Source organism: Pseudonaja textilis, chromosome 5 (genome assembly GCF_049901715.1).
Source record: "Pseudonaja textilis isolate UNSWEBS1 chromosome 5, rPseTex1.2, whole genome shotgun sequence".
Lineage (NCBI taxonomy): Eukaryota > Metazoa > Chordata > Lepidosauria > Squamata > Elapidae > Pseudonaja > Pseudonaja textilis.
Genome location: NC_141994.1, coordinates 31,244,022 through 31,267,814, shown reverse-complemented (window position 1 = coordinate 31,267,814; position 23,793 = coordinate 31,244,022). Strand labels below are relative to the sequence as shown.

The 23,793-nt window shown below is 34.5% G+C and overlaps 1 protein-coding gene across 14 annotated transcripts in view; it reads left to right on the top strand.

Moving 5' to 3' along the window:
- GRIP1 (glutamate receptor interacting protein 1) overlaps positions 1-23,793 on the top strand; it is a 286,681-nt gene that overhangs the window by 255,923 nt on the left and 6,965 nt on the right. For 4 of the 14 annotated variants that reach the window (XM_087935571.1, XM_087935576.1, XM_087935564.1 and 1 more), the window contains 11 exons: positions 656-801; positions 2,832-2,912; positions 5,090-5,159; positions 5,402-5,556; positions 7,406-7,583; positions 9,098-9,237; positions 12,317-12,502; positions 15,299-15,455; positions 19,774-19,876; positions 20,017-20,061; positions 23,398-23,631. In XM_087935571.1, coding sequence (XP_087791697.1) covers positions 656-801; positions 2,832-2,912; positions 5,090-5,159; positions 5,402-5,556; positions 7,406-7,583; positions 9,098-9,237; positions 12,317-12,502; positions 15,299-15,455; positions 19,774-19,876; positions 20,017-20,061; positions 23,398-23,631 — 1,495 coding nt within the window. The remainder of the gene's footprint in view (positions 1-655; positions 802-2,831; positions 2,913-5,089; positions 5,160-5,401; positions 5,557-7,405; positions 7,584-9,097; positions 9,238-12,316; positions 12,503-15,298; positions 15,456-19,773; positions 19,877-20,016; positions 20,062-23,397; positions 23,632-23,793) is intronic. The other 10 variants (XM_087935577.1, XM_026705072.2, XM_087935574.1 and 7 more) reach the window with 7 other exon arrangements.

Sequence of the window (23,793 nt, the reverse complement as noted above, 5' to 3'; positions counted from 1 at the left end):
ACCCATGTCAACCATTAGCACCAGTCACTGGTATTTGTGATACATTTTTAAATGTTCAATTGACTGAATTTAAGGAATAAAAGACATGATGATGATGATGATGATGATGATGATGATGATGATGATGATGATATCAAGTCTTTAGATATCAGAGCTTAAAATGTTTTAGTTTGGGGAATATTTTGAGTCATTAAAGCAATAGTACTGGTTTTCTCTAAGAAAACAGTTCTACATACATTTCCTTGCAAAGTCAGGAATAGTTTTTAAAATAGCTACACAACCCTTGTGAATATACATCTGCTTTAACAATTGCAAGTGAAGAACATTTTTCACCCACCTGAACATTGAACCCTCTTCCCTTTTTAAATTAAATCGAAAAAAACACACAAAAAACACTCATTATCACCACTGTTTTTTAAACTATTTTATGTTAATATTTTATGCCAAAACCATGCTGAACTTAAACATAATATAATATAGTTTAATATAATATGGAATAATATAGTTTTCTTGGAACAAAATTAGATCAAATTTCAAATTTTGGGATATGATAATTGAGCAAGCTTTTAATGAAGAACATGTAATTTATAACAGTTGAATTGAGTTTATTCCTTTTCCATGTATTAGAATCTTATTTGCTTCATTTTGTGTGAAGGTGTGGCATCCTACAAATAGGAGACAGAATACTGGCTATAAATGGGATCCTAACTGAAGATAGTACATTTGATGAAGCTAATCAGCTCCTCAGAGATTCTTCTATCACTAGCAAGGTGACTCTGGAAATTGAATTTGATGTTGCAGGTATGAGTAGTTGAGTATTCCATATACTAAAATGGTGAGAATTTAATCCATTTGAATTAGTTATCACACATACATAGACAAATTTCTTTTTTTTGCAAATAATTTTTTAATTTTATTTCTTTAAATACATCTTTAGGTGAACAGTGTGGTTCCAGACTTTTTATTTTTTAAATCAAACCTGACCATAATCACAGATACAGCTTTCTTGTCTAATTTCGCAATTATTTCACAATAGACAATTTTCCTTTCCTACATTACTTTAAATCGTTCTCTTTATTCTTAATCATTCTCTATATTCATTGATCATATATTCTTATATTTGTCATATTTGCAAATTTTATCAAATCATGTCATTCACAAATCCATCTTAATTTATATTATCCATTATTTTATCCTCTTTTTAATATTACTTTTGCCACTGTTATATATATCTCATGCACACCCTTCCTTCTAACTTCATATATCTCATGCACACCCTTCCTTCTAACTTCATCACATTTACACAAATTATATTTTCTATCTTATTTTCATTTAGCCAATTATATAAACAAATAACAATATAATCATTTTATGCTATATTACCTTATACAAACATTATCTTATACAAACAAGCAACAGATTATATAATCCATTAAGAATATTATCATATTATATATATATATATATATATATATATATATATATTTTCTGAGGTTCTCATGGTATTTGTATGTGGATCTTTGGTTGTTCGGGTTTTCTCCCGCGTAAGATTCGAAGTATCTAGGCATAAGATATTTCGAATCTTACGCGGGAGAAAACCCGAAAAACCAAAGATAGATAGATAGATAGATAGATAGATAGATAGATATTTTCTCTATCAGATTCCACATGGTATTTCCTTCCCCATATTACTTATAAATTTCTTTTTTAAAAAAATAAACTTTATTGAATTTTATTACATTAAAAACATAAAAAATATATAATAACAGCTGTTTGTGGTGCTTATCATGAGTCCAGGTTATCTGAGAAACGACTCACTCTGACTGTATTAGCCCAGCCACTCATGCCAGCAGAAAGGACATGATGTGGCCTCTGTCAACAAAGGAATTTTGGCAGGCTATGTCCAGTAGAAGAGTCTATTCTGCTGTTGGCTCTTGCATTCTGGAACATCTTGCCCCCAAGTCAGATCCACTCCCATTCTCTGGCCTTCTGAAATTAGTTTGGGCTCTAATTGGGATGTGGCATATTGAGGGTGTATAATGGAATAAAAAATACCCCACTTTTTCTCTGTGTACATTTTGCTCCTTCCCTCTCCATCCTGCTTAGTTTGATTTCAATTGAACTTTAAATTTAAAACTTTTATTTATTGTTTGAATGCTTTATTCTGTATTTTATTCAATATCTATAAATTGCCTAGTAACCTTTGGCAAGATAGGTGGCATACAAGTTTCATTGATAAAATAAGTAAGTAAATAAGTAACTTTAGGTACTGCTAAATATGAGCTAAGAATGGATAAGATTTAAAATATATATAAATGAATAGGATTAAGATTACTTTTTAACCTATAATAGTATATGAAATAATATTATAAATGTTTATAATAATTGACTGAATTATCATTAAATTCAGACTGCTGATGTTTTGTAGCATCAAAATGTTAAATATTTGGAACGTACTGGTTATCTTAATTCTTTATGCAACAGTAGTAACATTTTACTTTTAGATAAGTATTTCAGTATGTTGAAAGGGTTTTTCTAATAATTACAGTGTACAATTAATTAAATCAATGTTGATCTTTAAAATGTTTAATATTTATGTGATATTATTATATGTTAAAGTTTCCTTTTCTACTTTTCAATCCTTTACCTTAATAATCTATGATATATGATATTTTATATCACTAACCTAAAATATAGTTCAAGATTTGCTTTATTTATTTTTTTGACTCAGAGTTGTGAATTGCTTGAATAAGTATATTATATATGAATTATGAAAATGCAATGAATGGAGTTCATTATAAATGAATAAATGAAGCACCTTTTAATTACAGAATCTGTCATACCAAGTAGTGGCACTTTTCATGTAAAACTACCAAAGAAGCATAATGTAGAACTTGGCATCACCATAAGTTGTAAGTGAAGTAAATTTCTTTTCATCATCTTTTCTTTATAATATTGCTTTTCAGTAGAGAATTGTAACCTGGTGCTATATAATTTATCTTGCTCTGTCAGACTAGAGTTATTGTTGCTATTGTTGCTATTATTACTGTTATTATTGTTATTCAAGCTGGAATCTACTATATCTTTCTTTTTGTAAATATAGTCAGTGTTATTTCTAGCATAGATGAAATGTAAAAGAAATTATAAGCTTAGTCCTGCTGGAGAAAAGTTGAGGCACAAAATATTGATACCAAGAAACAGAAATTTTCACTACTTCACTGATTTTATTTTATACATGCACACAAACACAATGTTATATATAGATGTGTGTGTGTGTGCGCGCGCGCGTGCGCACACACACACACACACACACACACACTGCTTTCCAACATGTGGAATAGGATAGTTTGAAATTTAGTAAAAAAGTGAAAAAAGTGACTTATGACCATTTGTCACACTTATGACCCATTGCAGCATCCCCACTGTCATGAGAGGCCAGGTGAGGAGAAGCGCCCCTTGACATGAGTGATGTCGAGTTGGCCATGCCCACCCAATCATATGACCACCAAGCCACACCCACCAACTAAGCCACAGCCACAGAACCGGTTGTTAAAAAAACTGAATCCCACCCCTGCATGAAAGCCAGCTAGATGATCTCGCTCAGACCACAATGTCAAGCTCATTCAATTCCTGTTGCAACCAATGGATGAACCCTTGATTTATCCAAAAAGTGGACCCTTCACTTGTGGGAAAATATTAGGAAGGAAAAAAATTAACATAAATAACATTGATTGTAAAAGACATATCTTCTTACCATGTTCCTAATTACTGGGAACTACTTAGAAAATATACTGCATAACCCAGAGACCACATAGGAACCATAATCACTTTAAGTGTGCTTGATAGACTTTTGCAAGATACTGCAATTTCTATACAATGAAACATCTTAACAAATCAAATATCTTTTTCACATTCTTACCCAGAAATAACATAGCAAGATTCAGCAAGACTTGTGTTGAATTAGACTGCTGATGTATCCTAGAATATTTTTAATGGCTATTTTCAAATGAGAAGCATCATACATTTTATTACTAGAAGGAAACAGGAGCCTGTGTAGGTACCATTTGCAGTACAAATTGTGGTGTATAGTTTAAGAAATTTTAATGGAGAGCATATAATTATTTAATTCTTTAACCTAAAATAGGAATAAAATGTCCAACATTTTTTTCTGGCTTAATTCTATACTTTTCTAGATAATTTCTCAATTATAGAGCTATTAGATTATGATTGCCAAGCTAGTGTTTCTATCTAGTATATTCCACAAACTGGATCATCCTAACCAGAGTTCCTCAATTTTATGGAGAACACTAAGCTGGGTAATCTTTGTTTAAGAATGTGAAAGGTATGAGCCATGCATATTAATGAATATATCTGTTTTAAATGAATTGATGTTTTTATGAGTATGTATGGTAGCAAACCTTTAGAATTTCAAGAAATAAAATAAAGGAAACCTTTCCTGATATATATCCACAGAATGGATCAGATACGTATGCCAAGATAACATGTATAATATATAAAAAGAAAATTGCCCTAGTATAAAACACCAAATATGCATATCCATTTAATTATGAGATGTTCTTGCTAGCATATAAAGATATATGTGTAAATGTTCTCCATAAAACATTAATGATAGATAGGGTAGCACAAAATGAGTACCCTGAAGTGCTTTAATCCCATAGAGAGAATGAATGAGGATTTACAAAAGGGAGAATGAGTAAATCATAAAACAAATATATGAATAAAAAGTGAATGGATTAAAAAGGGGAAGATCAAAATATTATTCTTAGTTGAATAAAGTTGATATCTTCAAAAACAAGACAAGTGAGAAGTTTAATGAACAAATGGCAATATGTGACATGATGTATAGTCATAGTGAACATATAGTTATTGATGTTGATGGAAACTGTTTCTAGCCAGATTTCTTTTCCTTCATGACTTCAATTTGTTTGGCTTATTATGTCTAATTTCTTTTTTACGTCATATAAAATAGCTTACCCCAAAGAGAAGGAAGGAGCATGTGGATATGCATATATGGATAGTTATAGGGGGATTATTTTGACTGCAAATATTTGTGTATTCTGTATTTCAGCTCCATCTAGTCGAAAACCAGGGGATCCTCTTGTTATTTCAGATATTAAGAAAGGAAGTGTTGCCCATAGGTGAGTGCTTACAAGGTGACAAAGATTATGTTGCGAGCTCATATTTCTCAAACTCCCTGGATTTTTAAATGTTCTGCAATTGTAAAAGCAAGTGCTTCCCTTGAGATAAAATGCTTTTATGTGCTACCTCATATATGTAAAACAAAAATCATTTTCATTCTTAAATTTTAAAAACTTTGCATGAATATCCAAATCAGCTCATTCAAAACATTAATCACATAATGTATTCCACTTATTAATAGAACTGGGACATTGGAACTAGGTGATAAATTGCTTGCCATAGACAATATTCGACTGGACAACTGTTCCATGGAAGATGCTGTTCAAATCCTGCAGCATTGTGAGGAACTTGTAAAACTAAAAATTCGCAAGGATGAAGATAACTCTGGTATTCACAGTGAGCTATGAAACATTTTATGTATATATAAAATGCCTTTGGGATGTAATATAAGTAAAGTATTCAGTGGAAAAAGTATTCAGTCATTTTCTACTATAGGATAATTTAGTACAAGCCAGTGGCTTTGGTGTTCCTATCTTGTCAGAGATTGGAGGAATAAAACCTTCTCATTAATTTCTGATGAAGGAAGAAAGTCACTTTGCTTGGATCATGTATATTTATCGCAGTTCAGTACCCATAGAAAAATGTTATACTGAAAAATGTTGCCGCAACAATTTCAGATTTTTTTAAAAAGCCAGCTATTTTATAAGACACCACATTTATTCAGATCCTCCCCCATATATACACGTGTATAAACATATACATATAACTATTTAACTCCCTTGTCAAAATGTAAAGAACCATACTAGCTTCACATTTGAGTATATTGGAATAATTAGGTGGACAGAAGATTGTAAAATATGGAGTAATTGAATCCACAATAATCTAATATGTATGTTGTATTCAAAGAAGTATAATTTTAAATATGTATATTTTTAAAATTTTTACAGAAATAAATAAATTCAGAGTAATAAGATTATGCAAGGTCTTTCACTGTTATAAAAAAAGATTGATGAAGTATTTATAACAAGAATTTTCTTCATAATGTAAATAAAAAATAATTTTTAAAACAATCATATAATACATACATGTATATGCATACAAGTAGTCCTCAACTTATGCATGATCTCGACAGCATAATCTTGATCTTACTACAGATACACAGACACACACACTCACACACACAACGTTCATGTGTTTGCAATTTGAGCACTTGGCAACTGGTTCACCTTTATGGCTATTTGCAACATCCCAATGTCATGCAATGTTCAGTTTCTGCCATTTATTTCTGGTTCCCAGAAAAAAAACATCCCTTGGGTAAAATGAATTAATTTAATAAACACAGTGTTCACTTAACACCATTGGCATTAATTTAACAACAGTGGTAATCCCTTAATGACCGCTTCAAAAAATGTCATAAAGTCAATTCCAGTCATGTGGTGACCCACTTAACAATCACAATAACTTAGTTATAACTTAGTTATTGGATTCGTATTGGAACCCATTGGTCTGATCTGCTTTTATCCCAATTTTTAAAATAACAAGAAAAGATACCAAACTAAATCCAGTTCTGATGCTGAAATCAAAACTGGTGTTCAAGTAGCAATGGCTGTCGTGTTTGGCTCAGCTTTATATTAAATTGTTGGAATAAAGGATTGTTGGATGCATTAATGGAAAATAGTAATAGCACTTAGACTTATATACCACTTCACAGTGCTTTACAGCTCTCTCGAAGTGGTTTTACAGCATCAGCATATTGCCCCCAACAATCTGTCTCCTCATTTTTACCAACCTTGGTAAAGGATGGAAGGCTGAGTCAACTTGAGCCTGGTGAGATTTGAATTGCAGAATTGCAGTCAGCTGGCAGTCAGCAGAAGTAGCTTGCAGTACTGCATTCTAACCACAGCACCACCACTGCTCAAGATCTTTGCTTTAACTTCTTAAGGACATTTCGTTATTTTAGGTACCTTTTACTGAGACATTGCATTAGCCTATTCACCTACTCCCCTGATTGTCATCACATCTAGAAAGAAATTGTATATATATTTTACAGATATATTAGATTTAAAATCCTGGCTTTGCTTCCACGAAAAAGGAAGATTTGTTGGTGTACCTGTGACTTCACCTGTAGTCATCAACATAAAGGGCAGTAATAGCTTAGATATGTATCTGAAACATAACAGTTTGAGGATGTGTATGCTGATCATTTTTCTGAATGTATTATTCTTTTCATTCCTTCTTTTATAAGAGACCAATTGCATCCTCTTGGCATGTATTGCAGATGAACAAGAGAGCTCAGGAGCAATTATTTATACTGTTGAGCTCAAGAGATATGGAGGACCACTTGGGATCACTATTTCTGGTACTGAAGAGCCTTTTGATCCTATTATTATTTCAAGTCTTACTAAAGGTGGATTAGCTGAAAGGTAAATTGACATAAAAATATTTGTAATATTCAAGTGTAAGAGGTAGTTCAACCTATGTAATAATTCTTAGGAATATATAGATTTTTTACAAGTATCACAAATGAAATAATTACCTTTAGCCTTTTTCTCTTGATATATATTATGAGATGAAGATGGTGATGATAATGGTGATAACAACAATGATGATGATTTTTGGAACATGACCTACTGTTACCGTAAATCATTAGAGATCCATCAGTGGTAAAAGAGTTTGACTAGGAATAGAAAAACCCAGATTTTAGTGTCCTTGGGCAAAAAGCCAGTTACATGACTTTGAGCCAGTCACTCTCTCTCAACTCAAAAACAATATCAGAATCTGTGTCAGACTCTGTACAAACTCCCTGAAGAAACAAGTATCTTGCTGAGTTGACAAGAAAACTAAATCACACTAGCCCTATTCCCTCCCTCCCCCCCCTCTCTCTCATACTTTCTTATACATTAATCTATTAATACATTAAACAACCAATATGATATAAGATACTCTTGTCTTATTCTGTCTTCAGTAGTGAACCATTACTAAGCATTCTGTTCTGCAGATTCTTTACTTGCATCATACTGGGTTCAACAACTAATCTTCAGTTACTCATGCAAACATTCTATATGTCATGCCTAATTCATGTTATTATACCCTTTCTCAAAATCAACAAATATACCATAAAATTTCTCACATTTATATTTTTCTGCCAAAGAGCAAAAATCTGTTCTGTACATCGTCTGCCCATCTAAGACCACACTGCAATTCTGAAATCTTGCCCACTGTCATTTCTCATATGGATTCAATGACTATTCTTCTAAACATGTTCTAGGCACATTTAACAAACTAATCTTCCAGTGGTTTTTGCATTCACATTGCTGCTTTTGAGGATTAATAACAGTGTTTTTCCTCTCTTTTTGGATCTTTTAAAATGATCACACAGTCACTCCATAAGCAAGCCACTTCTATGTTACAACATTTGTTCAGATGCACTATCTATTCCTGCACCTGCAAAAGGGAAAAGATAACATTTTCACACTGGAGAGTGTACTCCATGTCAAATCACTCATAGGAAAAAATAATGCATAAGGTTCATGATAATATCAGAGGTATTACTACTCTGATTGTTACTGCTAATTGTCTCTCTGTCCACATCAACAACATTCCTATTCCTTCCATGCTAACACATATCTTGAAGTAAAAAGTTGCATCCTTTAATATTATGTACTGATACAAGTACAAAGTAAAATAACTGTTAACTTTAGTTTACATATTACTTTGATAGAAACTGAGCTCTTTGCTGGTACAAAGATAGCTGGTTCTATGTTGTCTATCAGCTTACAGTCATAATGACAAGATCTTTAAAAGTATAATTAATGTTACTACACATACATAAATTACATTTTAAAATAAAAGCAGGGGGAAATTGTGTTTTTTTCTTAAATTATGTTAAATGCTTTGCTCAGATTATTTTTCATGTTTTATTTAACTCATGTTTCAGGACAGGTGCAATTCATATCGGAGACCGAATCTTAGCAATAAATAGTAACAGTCTGAAAGGGAAACCTTTGAGTGAAGCCATTCATTTGTTACAGATGGCAGGAGAGACAGTGACCTTGAAAATAAAAAAGCAGACAGATGGTGAGTATGTCAGGTATTCCACTTATGCTTTTTCTGCCATATCAGGAATATATTGTGCATATATTTTATGAAAGTGACATTTGCCCGTAGTATCTATTAGATATTTAGGACTATAGAAATAAATCCATGTTACATAAAATTAGAAATGTGGTGATTTTAAAAAGAGCATTTATTGCAAAGGACAGCAAAAACAATGAGACAGCGTTGCCCAAAAGTTAATCCCATTTATTGTTTATAATTTTTGTGTAATATTCAACATTGGAAAGCAGTAGTCTTGCTCATTTTGATACCTGGTTAGTTTTCAATAAAATGGTTTCTAAAGAACATGAGAAAAAAGAAAAGGTACAATGATGGAATAAGCTTAAGCACCTTATACAGTACATGTTCAACCTAGAAAGAAGAAAAAAGTACAGCAATGAATTATTCTTTTAAGCCTTGTTAAAAAGAAAGAAAGGAGTCCTTTTGGGGAACTGCAGAAGGCCCTGTCCCTTTATAAAGCACACAGAAAGTTGGGAGTATCTAATTGCCCAGAACCGCAATCTGTCTACTGGACCCAAAATTCATAATAAAGTTAATCAAGATAAGCCTTTTCCAATATTTACTAAGTTATAAAATAATGAATAATAAAGGAAAGCATGAAGAGTTACCTTATTAACGCTAGAATACATAAAATATTTCAACCGTTTATTTATAAGCTGTAAGAACTAGTAACAGGATATCAAGTCAGTAAAGAATATGGAAAAATGTTTCTGATTAATAAATTAATGGACTTGCTTGTTGCTACCTAAGTTCTCAATATTTATCTAATATACTTGTATTTACTAACTTTCCAAACTGTCTCAACAGATATTTGAACATATTGCTTGCACTGATTTCACCCACCATTCTATATTATGCTGCTTGTGCCATGCATTTTTAAAGCAAAAGCCTCTAACAATAGTAAATACAGTTAAACTAGTAATAGCTTAGAAACCTCTGGGGCTCAATGAGGATTTGTAGTTCATTTGGTGTTTTCGCTGACTTTTTTTAATGTGTATTTTGTAGTATTATTCTACAAACTTAATATCCAATCATCAGTTATCTAGTGGTGTTAGACATGTAGATGTATTCCTTACATTGCACTAACTTTTGGCTCTGTGAATTGTTGCTTTTGATACACCGATATTAATTATAGATATCAGTTATTACAATGTATTGCGAGTTCCAACAACATTTGTTGTTCAGATAGATTAAAACAGGTAGTATAACAGTGTATGTTTCTGGGTAGCTGCTACAGACACACACAAACACCATGCACACACACATACCATGTATATCGGGGTAAGATTCTACCTGGTTGCACCAGTTCTATAGAACCGGTTGTTACGATTCTGCACAGTTTGGAGAACTAGCAAATCGCACCATTGGCTGGACCCGCCCTGCCCTGCCCAGTCACTCCTTACCTGGCATGCACGCCATCCAGCTTGCCTGCTAAGTTGCTGTTTTTCCCTTACTTTTCCCCCGACCATCAGCTGTTCCGACCATCAGCTGTGCCAGGAGATTTAGATTAGCTAGAACGCAGGAAATCAATGGATTTCTTGCTTTCTAGCTAATCTAAAAGCAGAGGTGAACCTTCCTAGCATCTATTTTTCAGTGCAGACTCAGCAGATTGCAGAAATGTAGATCTCTAAGCGAATCTGTGATTTTGTGAGCAACTCAATCTACCTGCCTGCTTTGGCTGATTTTGGGTAAAAGTTGCTCTTTTAAAAAAAATAAAAAAATCAATATGTACATAAATATTTACAATATTTACATACAAGCCATGCCCAGCCAGTCACATCACCAAGCCATGCCCACAAATTAGGCCATGCCCACAGAACCGATTGTTAAGAAATTTGAATCCCACCCCTGGTAAAATATAGTGTGCTGTTCATCCGGGTTGCGAATAAGAGGGAAACAAGCCCTCACGAAATCCTCGACATGAGAGTTTATTTGTTCGTCCACTTCTCCAGTTTGGGTAACAGCGAACAAGCTTAATTAAAGTCAGCTCTGGTGCACACCGCAGCCAGAGCTGTATTTATACATTTATTGAAAAGATAATTAGTTTAGCTACCATCCGGTAGCATCTGCTGCTCAACATCCGGCAGTTTCACAAATCCGCATATTTCTTCCATACAGTTGTGCCATGACCACCCACACCCCTTGTAGCCATATAATCCCACAAAACCTCATCACCACGGTACATATATCATTTTTCCCCCCTTGAATCTGGTACAACTTCCACCACCCAGCATGTCCGCCGCTCTGTTATCCGCTGCAGCAGGCTGGCGTCTGACGTCATTGGCAGGATCCTGCTGTTCGTCAGCAACCAGGATTCCACAACATGCCCGCTATCATCCAGGGTTCATTCCAAACGCTGCAGAGGGTGGACAAAATGGCACAGCTTCAGAAGTCATGACATATAGTTTCTGACCTTACAATGTATGCCTTTTCTAATAGAATTGACTACTGCAGACTAAGCTGCAGGATCAACTAATATGGAAACAGGTTCTTTCTGTATTATACTGTACCTCATCTTTGTTCAAATACAAAGAAAATAAGACTGTTCAAAGCATGTGAAAAATGTTCCTTGTCATGCACAGAGACCAAAAAAGTACTTGAAACACTGAAGCAGCTATGTGCTTTAGAAAACTTACATAGCTGCTTTAAAAGCTGCTTCTGGCCAATTCCCCATGGCTATTCCCATCAAAGCAAAGTGGCTGGCCATAGATATATATGTGGAGACTGTTGACAGAAACTCTGAAGCCACTGCACAAGCCTTGCTAAAGATCCAGCTGCTTTAATGGTGCCAAAAGAGTTGTTTTGCTTATGCACATAAGTAGTGTGATATATCTTATTTGAATGTGTTACACAACTCTGTTAGATACTTGACTCCCATCAAGCTGACTGTGAGTCAAGGAGAGAGGGCCTTTCCATAAATATAATTAATGAGACTCTACTTGTCTAAGCTTTCTATTGGAAAAAATGGTTTTCTATGCACTTAAGATGAATGTATATTTAAATTTATAATGAATGTATAACACGTCTTCCTTTCTATCAGCATCAAGTCCCAATAAATTTTCTGCCTCTGGTCATACAAATGAATTAAGCGATGCTGAAGATGATACAGCCACCACACAAAAACCAGGCAAGCTATCTGAAATCTATTCCACGACTGTCCCAAGTGTGGACAGTGCTGTAGAATCATGGGATGGCTCTGGAATGGATAACAGTTATGGAAGTCAAGGTAGGAATCATGTGTTTATTCTGATGTACTTAGTATGGGAACATTCAGGAGTGAGGCTATTAAACCTTCTTGCTATGTTTGAGAGGCAAACTCACCTTTTAACTGTCTTATGAAAATCTCATTAAAACTGCAGTTTTAATGTGCTAATTCTTGTCTTCAGCTGATCTTGATTTCATGTCACTGTGACAAGTTTTAAACATAAAGTAATATACTAAGAACCTTCTGCTGGTTTTACTAATGTTTCAGTGACTAGCTTATAGCTCACCCATAGCTAAATGGGTTTATCCTTCAAGCTTAAATTAATATAAGATGCAGAACAGATTGAAGGTATTCATTGATATGAACATCTGAGGCCCATTCATTGTTCTTTTTTAACCTGACTAGTAAAGATTTATTGTAAACTGCCAAAGGGGAGCATAAAAAAACATCATTGCTTTGTTGCCCTTTTATTTCTCCTTCATCCTTTTGACATTAAGATGTCAAGAGGCTTTCTAAGTAAGAACAGTTTTCAACAGTAGCAAGATTCTTTTAAAAGAAATATACATACTTAGCATTTAGGATTTAATTATTATTTTAACCATTGTCATTTAAATTTTGAACATAATTTTGATGCATAACTTGAAAGTCTTGGTTTGGAAATGTACAAATATTGTAATGTTTTAGATGGAAAATCAAATAACTGTTTTATATATTGACTTTAAAGTATATTAAGATAAGAAATGTCAAAAGGTTGGGGTTTTGGGGTGGGGGTCGCTGCTTTTTAGCTTCACACATTTCTTTTCATTATTTCTTAAAGCAGCATCAAAATGAGCTGTTCCTTATAAAGCTGAATGTCTAATTTTTTTAGTCCAAATTCCCAATTTTGTAAAAATACATTAATAGATTTGATTTTTTAAAATTTGGGTAGAAATTATGCTGCTTTTAAAAAACATGTTTATAGGTGTAATTTACAAATACTTCGTGGTGGTGGAATGGTTAGAATGCAGGATTGCAGGCTAGTTCTGCTGGCTGCCAGCAGTTCATCAGTTCGATCCTCACCTGCTTAAGGTTGACTCAGCCTTCCATCCTTCCGAGGTTGGTAAAATGAGGATCCAGATTGTTGGGGACAGTATGCTGACTCTGTAACTCTTAGAAAGAGCTATAAAGCACTGTAAAACAGTATATGTCTTAAGTGTTATGCTTAAACAAATTTAATTTAATAACATTATCATTGATAAACTGATCTTGCAATAGGGTCTGTCTTCCAAACAGATACACTTAATTTTATGCAATTCAGAAATTAATGTAGCAGGAAATTAATATATCTAAAAACACTGAGATTATAATACCAATTATATATATATAACAATGTGAAATGCCATGGGAATACAGGGGAATTTCACAGGGATGCCAGGGGAAGGAAGACTTCCTATGAGTACAGAGGGGCTAGGAGACTTAACGTTGTGACTTGCAACCTTCCCTAACAGCTTCCCCATTGACTTTGCTTGTGAGAATCCAACAGGGAAGATAGCAAGGTAGTGTGACCATAGGGCACTGTAATCATTGTTAAGTGTGAGCTGGTTGTGGAGTGCTAGAATCACAATCACATGACCATGTGGATGGTGCAATAGCCAGAACTTAGAGGACTGGGTGTAGGTATCACATGTTCGCAACCTCAAACAGTGAATAAGTGATTGGTAAACAAAGGCTACCTGTATATATACAGAAAAAATATCAATTTGATCAGAAATAATTAAAAGCCCTATATTTAAAGGATTTGAACTTGATGCCAGCAAAATAGCAGAAACCTCTCTGAATGATGTGATATAACCCTCATGCTGAACATCATGCAGGCAAAACACTTATAGGAAGAGAAATATAGGAAAAGAAATATAATGAAATATGATTCTAATGAGTGAATAGGAATAGCAGGATACAATTACAAAGAATTTGGAAACAACAGAAAAAAAGAGTTACTTAGGGAATATTGGCTCTACTAGAACAATCAGACTAAGTACTACCATAAACTATATACTGTATTTAGTTCAAGCTGCCTAGAAGTAAATAAATAAAGTGTATGTCTCTGGCTATTCTATATAGTAATAAACCCCACAAATAGATCAAGATAGACAATTCTCAATCTATTTGTATTGCCGTAGTATCTTGAAATTGCAAGATAGATTACTTTTGGCAGGAGGACTTTTTCCTTTAAAAAAACATAAGAAATCAGAATAAGTGGCCTTTAAGAAGCAAATCTCTCCCATTCTTAAACCACTAATACCATCAGGATTTAAAATTATATTTTGGGCCATCCCAGAAGGGTTTTTAAAGTGTAGACACTGAAGTGATTTGCTCTCAGAGATTTTCCATGAATGAAAGGGAAGGGAAGGGAAGGGAAGGGAAGGTCGCCACCACTTCTGTTAATATTGCCTGCCAATTTCCTTCTGGTCAAGTGAATTGTGGCTCCCATAAAACTTCCCCATACTTTCTATATGATGAAAAGATTTCAAATAGCATTGATTTCTTGGTAGTATTGTGTACGACGTGCAGAAATGAGAGCAGTCAACATAGCCTGAAATGGAAACATATATTGTTCATAATAAGATTGTTTTTAAGAGTATAACATAATTTCAGTTTACCCTTCCAAAAGAATTCAGGCATATAACTACAAGTTAATTCTAGCTGATATTTATAATCCACATATATTTGATACAATAAATAATAGCTAAAATCATACAATGGTTGAAAGAATAATTTGACATTAGGTTTTTTTATTCTACATAGTCAACTGTAATCAACAGATGGTTACTTTTTTAGGTTCCAATTATCAGGCTTCAGGATACAACTTCAATACCTTTGAATGGAGAAGTCCAAAACAAAAGGGTAGTTTATCTCCTTTGAATAGGCCCCGGGTCAACTCTTTCCATGATACAGGGTTAAGTGATGATGACTGGGATAAACCAGTAGCAAGTAGGTAAGTACTGTGCTACATACTGAATTATTTACTACATAGTAGCACATTCTTTTGTTGGTGTACTTCTTAGCTTCAGATATGGAGGCATGTAGGTGTTTTTAAGCAGGGACCTGTTTGCAACTCTAGAAGAGGTACAGCCACTTCAGAGTTTCAGGCAGATGCAGCATTTGCCTTCCCTCAAAGCACCTTTTTTGTCTCTGAAACTAAAGTACTAAACAGACTTATCACAGATTGCCAAGGACTTCAAAATGCCCAGTTATCAATTTATCTTCAAGTTGCTAAGATATATTGACAATTCGTGCTATATGATATTAGCAATATTCAAGACATGCGGTAAGGCTGATAGCAAGTTGTGTGCAGTTAGTGAACCTTTATGTGTAATAGTATAGGTCATTAACTGTTGATATTAATTCAAAACTGAAAGAGCTCTGTGTATTGAAGGAAGTTTTAGTTTACATCTCTTGTCTTGATGGATCAGTCTCAGATTCATCCTTCAATACTTAGGAGGTTTCACTTTGATTTCCGCATAAATCAGTAAATATGATACTGTGGTATAATACTGTGAAGAAGGGACACAGAGACAACTAAAAGATATGGCTGTGTTGATATCAGTGCTACAATTTTCTAAGGGGCAACCTTTGGATGTGGTTTCAATTTTTAAATGTTAGTAGTGATAGTATATCACTTAGACATTTATCATCACCAGCTAGAAGTTTAATTAACCTTATTTAGACACCTGATTTGGACAAATTTATATTCAAGCTTTGACTTCTTATTTTGTTAAGATAAATACATGAGGGTCTCTTGAATCAGTATTCACATTATGGTAGCAGAGCCATATCTTTAAATATAAATTTGTCACATTTATATATCAACATATGTGGCCTTTAAGTCAGTATTGACTCCTGGTGACTACATGTACAGGTCTATGCAGTTTACTTGGCAGGATTTTCCAAAAGTGGTTTTCCCTTGCCTTCTTCCTAGGGAGATAGTAACATGGACCAAAGTCACTCAGTTGCTTTCATATCTAAAGGAGAATTAGAACTTATGGTCTCCTGGTTTCTACCCTGCTGCCTTTAACACTATACCAAAATGGCTCTCTATATGATAGCGGTAAAAAGATTTACACTTCAAGGTCCTGAACCAATCCCAATATCTAACATTTTGTAATGCAGCCCCTTCCATTGACAAATTTTTCCTTGCTAGGTTTCTTCTAATATAACTTCAATTGAGAATTAAGCCCAGCTGAGGAAAAAAAGTATCAAGAGTGATTTAGTGCTTCTGCCCATATGATTTGGCTATTTTGCCATATATTAGATATAGTTTAGATCTATGTAAAAAGATTTCTGTGTTCTAATTGTCATCATTCTTAATATATATTCAAAATTCTATTGACACTTCAGCTCTTTCTCCACTCCTTATGTTGCTTTAAGTTTTACATAGACATCACTATTGCTGATTTCACCATTACAGTCAAATCAGTACAGTTAAATATAGAAAGTGTTGATATTAATTATAGATTAATGAACTATAAGAACTTACTTTGTGTAATTTTGGGATTCATATATAATTTCTGCTGGTGATGACAAACACTTTTGAGTCAGATCCAAACTCTCGACAAATAGAAATAAACCAAGATTATTAATCCTGGCATTTATTCCAATGCTATTGCCGAGTACTTATTTATTATATCATGTGTCTATCAGTTTAATCCACTAGATACTAACCAGCTTACCCACATACAGTCATAAAAACAAAAATCTAATTAAGATCATATAGCAAAATTAAAAACAAGTCCAAAAGGCATGTATTGCAATTTCCATACCTTATCCAGATTTGGCATCTGAGTAGAAGAGTTCAAAAACATCCTCTTCATCTAAAATTTTCTGTAATTGCAATCCAACCATTTCTTCTAAAATATTCCTTAAAAAGGAGGAGTGGAGAGTAGGCTGGAATAGTCCAACACTATTGGAGCAAGTGATGTCTTCTTTAGAAGGTAAGAAACCAATGCCTCTAAGACAGAAGATACCATCCTGTCTCTGTTCAAATCACTAGGTTAACATCACAAATCTAATTATACTCACATCCTCAGCCAACTGAAGGACACATGGAGCCTAGAACGAGCCTACAGGTGAAGGAAATCATACAAGGAACCATGTCTACTTTCTAAAAAAACTGCAAATTGAAATGAAATCTCAAATAATTTTACAAGATGATGGTCATCTCCCTAGAATATGTTCCTTCCTAATGGAGTTCAAGTTTGAGCACATTTATTTATTCTACTTTTATGCTGCGATTCCTAAAGATACCCAGAACAGCTAATAGTGTCAACATGGAATAAAACAATAATCCCCAATCTGAACACATATGAAGAGTAGAAAAATAAAAAAGATTTTTGAAGTAGATAATATAAGTATCATTGGACTAGAGACCCCAGCTTCATGTATAATACACCCTCTTTCTGTGCCAGGCAGAACAGGTTAGTCTTCAATATTTTCCTGAAGCTTAAGAGAGACAATGTTGATTAGGACTCTGTCCAGAGGGGTTCCAAAGAATAGGACCAGCTAGTGAAAATGTCCATTTCTGAGGCCATACCATATGACAGTCCCATACAGACAAAATCTGGATGGAGTTATCCAAATTTGATGTTAGTTGAACTCTATGTAGGGCCTTAAAGGTGACAACCAGCCCTGTAAATCACAATTGGAAGCTGACTGACAAGGTCTCAAATTCATCCATCACAGCCCAGATTGCTACTTTCTGTACTAGGTGCAGTTTTCAAATGCTCTTTAAGGGCAGTTCCTTATAATAATACCAACAGGAAGTGTGCAGGGCATGAATGACTCTGCACAGGGCTTCTGGTTCAAAATGATCATAATTGGGGCACAAGATATAGCCATACAGAAAGTGTTCTAGCTAGGATGCTAGGAGAAACCCCAAATTCAAACTTCCATACTCAGAATCAGTAATAGAATTTACCTGGAATTGTTACATCCACGAATCCAAAGAAACACAGATTTGGAGGGATTCCATGGAGTCTATTCTTCTCCATTCAGAACCTGATAACTTCCAGGCTTTGGATCAGCACTTCTAGCATAGCGTTTCTGCCCAGGATTAAGATGTAAAGCTGGTTATAATCCATATATTGATGACACCAAGTCTCATACCATTAGAATACCATTAGAATACCAATGGGATAAACCATGTTAAGAACAAGAAAAATGTTAAGGAAACAATTGGTCCATTAGTGGGAGAAAGTAGCAAGAAGGTGACAAGCAACAGGGAGAAAGCAGAACTACTCTACAGAACTACAGAACTTTCTCCCAGGATTTCCTGTAGTTGTTAAAAAGGAATGTAAGGAGAGAACTATGAGGCACTCCACAAAGTAGAGGTCTCATGGCAGGTCTCTCTTCTCCCACTACCACCAACCTTTACTTCAGGAAGTAGAACAACCAATACAAAACAATACCTCTCACTCCAATTCATTGGAGATGGTCCAGAAGAATACCAAGCTCTATGATACTAAATGCTATACAAAGTCAAGGAGGACCAAGAAAGTTATACTCGATCTTAGCCTTTCCAATGGTTATCCATAAGTGCAGTCTCCATTCTGTAACCTGACTTGAAACCTGAATGCCAAGACTCTGGACATTCTACTTTCTGTAGGGCTTTGTGAATTTGCAGGACCACCACTTTCTTCACAATCTTCCTTGAAAGGAAGGTTAAAGATAAAGTTACCCAAAACTTAACAGATTGAATGAAAGATGCTTGATTAGGAGATGTAGCATTCCTGATTCAACAAAGCATTGATAATTGCTCAAATGCCTGCCACCCCAAATATGACTTTGCATCTTTCCTTATCTTCATAATTTCTGCATGCTTCTAACTCCACAATGTATAGCAGGTAGAATGAAAGAATGCTAAGAATAAAAGCAGTGAAAGTGAGTGCCCAAAAGAAAAGCAAACCAGAGGCTTGTTATTTTTGGAGATCTGATCATTTATCCATTTGTCTTGCAAGATATTGTTACTCATTTTATATTTCACATTTGTATAACTGGAGACAGAGAGAGAAAAACGGAGAGGAAGAGATTTTCAGTACAATTATTTTTTTACATTAACAGCAGTTTGGGTCAAGTCAGCACAGACCTCTTATAAATTCTTATACCAGTCACTCCACAGTCCAGTTCAGCTGTGTCTCCTCTGCCTTGATATCTAGCTTCCACCTGAAAATCCTTGTTGTTATTTTGCATTGCAAGCATTTCTTGTGAAACTCATTGTGTTGTTCTCTATAACTTTAGAAACCTTTCTCTGAATCTAGCTTTACAGGTGTCTCTCAGCCTGACCAGGAGGAAAACTTCTGGTCCCAAGCACTGGAAGATTTGGAGACTTGTGGACAGTCAGGAATTCTGAGGGAATTAGAGGTAGACGCAATCTACTCCTTCATAATAGACCAATTTCTTTTTTCAATTAACACTCATTTTTGTTGGGTTTTTCCCCTCCTTTTTTCTAAGTTTGCATTAATCTCACAAAATCATTTTAAAGCTTTAACCCCTTTCCACAGGACAAGGTTGACAGGCGTCTGTATTTGAGAAACATGGCTCTCTTGGTACTTACCCTTTAGTGTTTATATTTTTGCTTGCATAGCTGCCTTTGCTAACCCCACAATCAAGCAATTATCTTCCATGGATCTGCTGCTGAAATGTGTGTGAGCAAAAGCTTCTCCTATGCTACTTCTGGCTGCATTTGTTTGCAGGCTTACTTTGCCTTACCAGCACACATCCCATTCTCTTCTAGCTGCTTTTATAAAAGTTTTCCTGGCATGTATCTCTTGCAACAGAACTGAATTTGAATTATAGGGAACATAAATGAAAACAAAATTTCTACACATTTTTACAATTAGATTCACTTCATGAACTAATATAGCTACAAAAGATTTATATATTCTGTGGGATTTTTTTTTTGCTGTTGCAATCTGATGTTAATCACAGTTACATATGCCATATTAACTCTGCACTCAGTTATTTTACTTCAAAAAAAGAATAACTAGAAGCTTAAAAAAAACTTGGCTATACAGGTAGTTCTCAACTTACAACCACAATTGAGCCCAAAATTTCTGTTGCTAAGCAAGACATTTGTTAAATGAGCTTTGCTCCATTTTACTACCTTTCTTGCCACAGTTGTTAAGTGAATCACTGCAGCTGTTAAGTTAGTAATGCAGTTGTTAAGTGAATCTGGCTTCCCAATTGGCTTGCTTATCAGAAGGTCACAAAAGGTAATCAAATGACCCAGGACACTGCAACAGTCATAAATATGAATCAGTTGTCAAGCATCTGAATTTGGATCACGTGACCATGGGTTTATAAGTCATAAGTCACTTTTTTCAGTGCTATTGTAACTTTGAAGGTCACTAAATGAATGGTTGTAAGTATATTCCTTAATTACATAAAAAAAAACATCCTTAGTTTAATTTTTTAGAAGGTTGAGTCTGCAAGAATTTTCTTTTATGTTCTTTTAAATTCCCAATGTTGCAAAACCGTAAAAGTCTCGTTCCATTGTTATGTCATATGGAAATTAGAGAGTCATCACAATGAATGTGAATGGTATTGACAAGATAAAAATCATGCTACTCAAGTTGGCTGCATAGCCTCAGATCCGTAGCTTCCATATTGCATGCCTGTTATTTTAATGTGGACATGTTTTATATTTAATTGACATTCTGAATACTTTGGAGAAATGGCTTGTCAGTTTGGTTTACTTCAGCCTAAGGCATGTAGCTCAAGCTTCTCTTATGGATTTTCTTCCTAAGAGCACAGCAAATGGATATGGAAATAGAATGAATATTTCAGTAAGTTGAGAATTTTTTTCATTTAAGAAGCCCTTTAAAAAGTGAAAATTAATTGGGTATAGGTATTATCTTACTTATATTTCAGTCTTTGGGACAGTTTTGCAAATTAATCGTTTCCTACCAGTCTATCCTTAACTTTCATTCCTCTCAAAGTAGATCTAATGTTTTTTAAAATTATTATTTTGGTAGTAAGGAATAATGCTTAAAGAATACATCAGAAACTAAACATTTTTAAAAAATAAATTAAACACTAAATTTATCGCTTTATTACAAATCAGAGGAAATACTGGAAATAAAAATACATCTTTATATATGTAATGAGAACTTTGGTTGCTAAATACAATTAAGACAGTATATTATGAAAGTGTAGAATAGATAAGAATTTTAGTGAATGGTTTAGCACTGAGCAGGGAGTAAGACAAAGGTCTGCAATGTCTTCTTGGTTGTTAATGTTTTCGGTTCATAGCTCTGAAAATTAAAATACTGAAAAGCAAAGTAGTTGTGTTTGTTGGGGAAATGGAGTGAATGATTACAAATTATATGTAACAAGAGTAAATTGATAAATGTGTGGGAATTATATAGAAACATTAAGATTACAAGTGCTGTTGGAAAGCTAATGAATAATATATTATGCATTATGATAACCAAAGGTTTGCCAAAGGAAGCAAAGTTGACTATATATAGGAGTGTGCTTCTGTCAACTTTGCTATGCTGAAGTGAGAGTTTGATATGTCAGATGAAACACAATTTAAATGTAGTGTGAATGGTGATGCTACCAATGTCTTGTCTGGAGGCTATGGAGGAGGAACAAGCTAAAGTTTAAGCCTGCCAAGACTAAGAACTTGTGAGGTTTTGGACACGTACATACCCCAAACTGGAGTTATTTCATATTTAATCTTGTTTGGAATGACAGACTACCAGCACCACCCAAAGAACTGGTGCACTACTTCTTGGACTCAGTTACTGTTCAAGGAGCAGGTGGCAGTGAGACAAAAAAAGGCCTTTATCCTCAGAACCATTTCCTCTGCTATATGGAATAGGAGGTCTTTCAGAAAGTCACTTTGGTTTGATTGTCTTGTGCATGTCCTATCACAAAATGTTCTACATTATGCTGCTCTTGAAACCTACTTAGGAGATGCAACTGATCCAGAATTCAACAGCAATTATTTGTATGCCTTATTAGGCCCATGTATTTTTTTCTCCTTGAATTACACTAGTTACCAGAATTCTTTCTAGTGAAAATTCAAAGAATTGGTTATCATCTATGAAGCCTTAATGGCATAAGACCTGGTTATGTAACACCATTTTTTGTAGCTGTTGCCAAGCCTGTACAATTGGACAAAGTGAGCATTGGCATTCATTATGCCGTGCTACTTGATGGGACATAGGAAGTTCCCTGTTGTTACTTAAGCAGGTATGGTAAAATAAACTGAAATAGAGGTACAAACGAATGGATGCCCAACAAATGTGACCTGAATACAACAATGAATGAACAGTGTAGAACAAGCATATGGTTGGTTAGAGAGACTGAATGAGGATCAAATTGCCAAGCAAATATATAAAGGAAGTGTATATAGATCAGAAAAAAAGGAAATGTTGAGAAAATTGTAGTTGGATAGTGTTCCTCAAAAGAGGCAGATTTTTTTTAAAAATAAAAAGACTGTATGAAATAGTATGTGTGGTGATGTAAACTACTTTTTTTACTTTTTTTAAATCATGACTTATTTTCTTTGCCTTACTCTACTTCTGCTACTGTGCATAATTTTGGTTACTCCAAAAGGGGAGAACATCATGATGTGTGTCTGTCTGTCTATCGATGTATGTGTGTGTTTAGGTATAGTTGGGGCTTTATCTGGAAAAGTTCCACTAAACATTTCTAATAAAATTTATATACTTTTATACTGATCCACTGGGGATTCTCGGGGATCTTCCCCAATTTCCCAGACAGATTGTTCATCTATTCTCCAAGCCATTTGCTTGCCCTGAGCAACTGTATTTTGACAATAACAGCAGAAAAATATGCTACTTTTCATTAGTAATATACCTTCTTCATTATGTTATATATCATATTTTACACTGTGTTTATTAATGCTGCAGGCTACTATTATGTCAGGGAGTACAGTGAGCCTGAATCATGATAACTCTCAAGTTCGCAGCCATCTAGGAAGACAAGCCAGCTTTCAGGAAAGAAGTATTTCCAGGCCACATTATAGCCAGACCACTCGAAGCAACACATTGCCTTCAGATGTGGGAAGGAAGTCCATAGCCCTTAGGAAAATGAAGCAAGAGATGAAAGAAATCATGTCCCCAACTCCTGTGGAGTTACACAAGGTAATGACTTTTTGATTTCACCTTCTGGCCAAGCTCTGGATCATGAAGTTTGCAACCTCACTCCTGCCCCTTTCTCCACCCCAAAAAATATTCCTTCCTAGGACACAGAGATTAAGGATGGTAGAAAGAGAAGGAGGAGAGCCTAACTAACTGTTTTGATTT